This window comes from Cyprinodon variegatus, unplaced genomic scaffold (assembly GCF_000732505.1).
Source record: "Cyprinodon variegatus isolate N-32 unplaced genomic scaffold, C_variegatus-1.0 Scaffold6029, whole genome shotgun sequence".
NCBI classification, from domain to species: domain Eukaryota; kingdom Metazoa; phylum Chordata; class Actinopteri; order Cyprinodontiformes; family Cyprinodontidae; genus Cyprinodon; species Cyprinodon variegatus.
In genome coordinates, this window is record NW_015156482.1 from 1 (window position 1) to 1545 (window position 1545).

At 43.5% G+C, this 1545-nt stretch overlaps 1 protein-coding gene across 1 annotated transcript; it reads right to left on the reverse strand.

The window, feature by feature from the left end:
- Positions 1-395: 395 nt before the first annotated feature.
- LOC107081523 (oligophrenin-1-like) lies at positions 396-1351 on the reverse strand. The gene is made up of 2 exons (XM_015369688.1): positions 713-1351; positions 396-564 (listed from the first exon to the last, which is right to left on the reverse strand). Exons 1-2 carry the CDS (start codon positions 864-866, stop codon positions 476-478), a joined length of 243 nt encoding a protein of 80 aa, XP_015225174.1. The 5' UTR covers positions 867-1351; the 3' UTR covers positions 396-475.
- Positions 1352-1545: the final 194 nt, after the last annotated feature.

Genomic DNA, 1545 nt, shown 5'->3' on the forward strand with positions numbered 1-1545 from the left:
TAATATATTTGGGCAAGTTGGCATTTCTTCTTATTACATTGACATTAATTTTTGCCATGAGAATATCCTTATTTTTTTAATGTTACAAAGGTAACGAGGTGTTGTCCTGGATTCCAATAATACTATAAGTGCCCTATAAAAGGTTAAGGTCTGTGAAGGATGTAACTATTTCAATAAACATTTGCATCCATCACAAAGAAAAGATTGCCTGTGTGCAAAAGTTCAGAAATGAGATGATGCTCTCTCTGCAATAGACCAAGCATAACTTGCAGATTTCATAGCATTCAATGCAGCTAAAGTGCATGATATAATGCAAATAAATCTTGGATTATTTGCTGCAGTTTATCCCTTTCATAAACACTGGTGACCTCTTGTAAATGCCTATTATCTGGGCTGACAGCCTCTGTTGTGGAGGTGATAATAAGCCTGTCATTCAGGGTTCCTTAAAGGGGCAGACACTGTGCCTCTGTGGGTGTCACATCTGCAGCACTGCTCCACGTATTCCAGCTGTGGATCCCACCCCACACAGAGTGGAAAACTTGCAGATGTTTTCAAGTTGCTCATCTGCATCAGAAGAAGCATGACCTTTGAAAAGCAGCCTGAATGTGTCTCTCCCACTCACCCACATTCATTGTGACCCAGAAAGGCCCAAATGATGCAACAGACCCTTATTGTTTCCCAGGAAGAAGGAGAAAAATTAAAGCATGCTCACCCTTGATCGCAGTAATAACACTGTTGCCATCTTTGATCAACTCTTTGAGGAATTTGCTCGTCCTGTCCAGCTCCAGCTCATAACACTTGAGGGTGTCTCTGAAGTCTGGACTGTCCTTATAGCACTCGCTGAACTCCAGAGGAGGATGCCCCATCTTCTACACAAGCTGCTTTCACACAATACAGTAGCGGGGGATTGCTGCTCTATGGCTCCCTGCTCATTCAGCTGCCCAGAGGAGCGCAGACCATGGTGTCCGGGGTATCCTGCTGCTGCTGCTGGGAGGCTACCGAGCAAAGGAAGTCCGGTTTCAGCCTCTCTGACCCCCGCTAACCACTGATGGACGCGTTGTTTACGCTTCGGTCCGGTTATCCAGCTCCTCTCTTTTCCTTGTCGTAATATCTGGATAAGAAGAGCGGCCGAACCTCCTTTGGCCGCTTTCCATTCAGAAAGATTTCCCACTCTAGCAAAGCCGCCGTCCGTCCTTCGCAGAGTTTCAACGGTTTCTTACTGTTTGAAGCCAAAAACTGTCTCTCGGCACCAATTGTTTTCAATAGGTTGGGTGTTATTTTTTTTTTTTACAGAAGTGGTAGATTTTATAAACAGTTAACCATCCGGTTGTACACTAGGGACGCCACATAAAGAGCAATGGAACGAAAGCAATTGGCTGCAGTCGCAGAAGAAAACTTCCTATTTTCCACACCCAGGAGGTTCTTAAAGGGGAACTGCTGCTTTAATGTTCCATAATAGATAGATAGATAGATAGATAGATAGATAGATAGATAGATAGATAGATAGATAGATAGATAGATAGATAGATAGATAGATAGATAGAT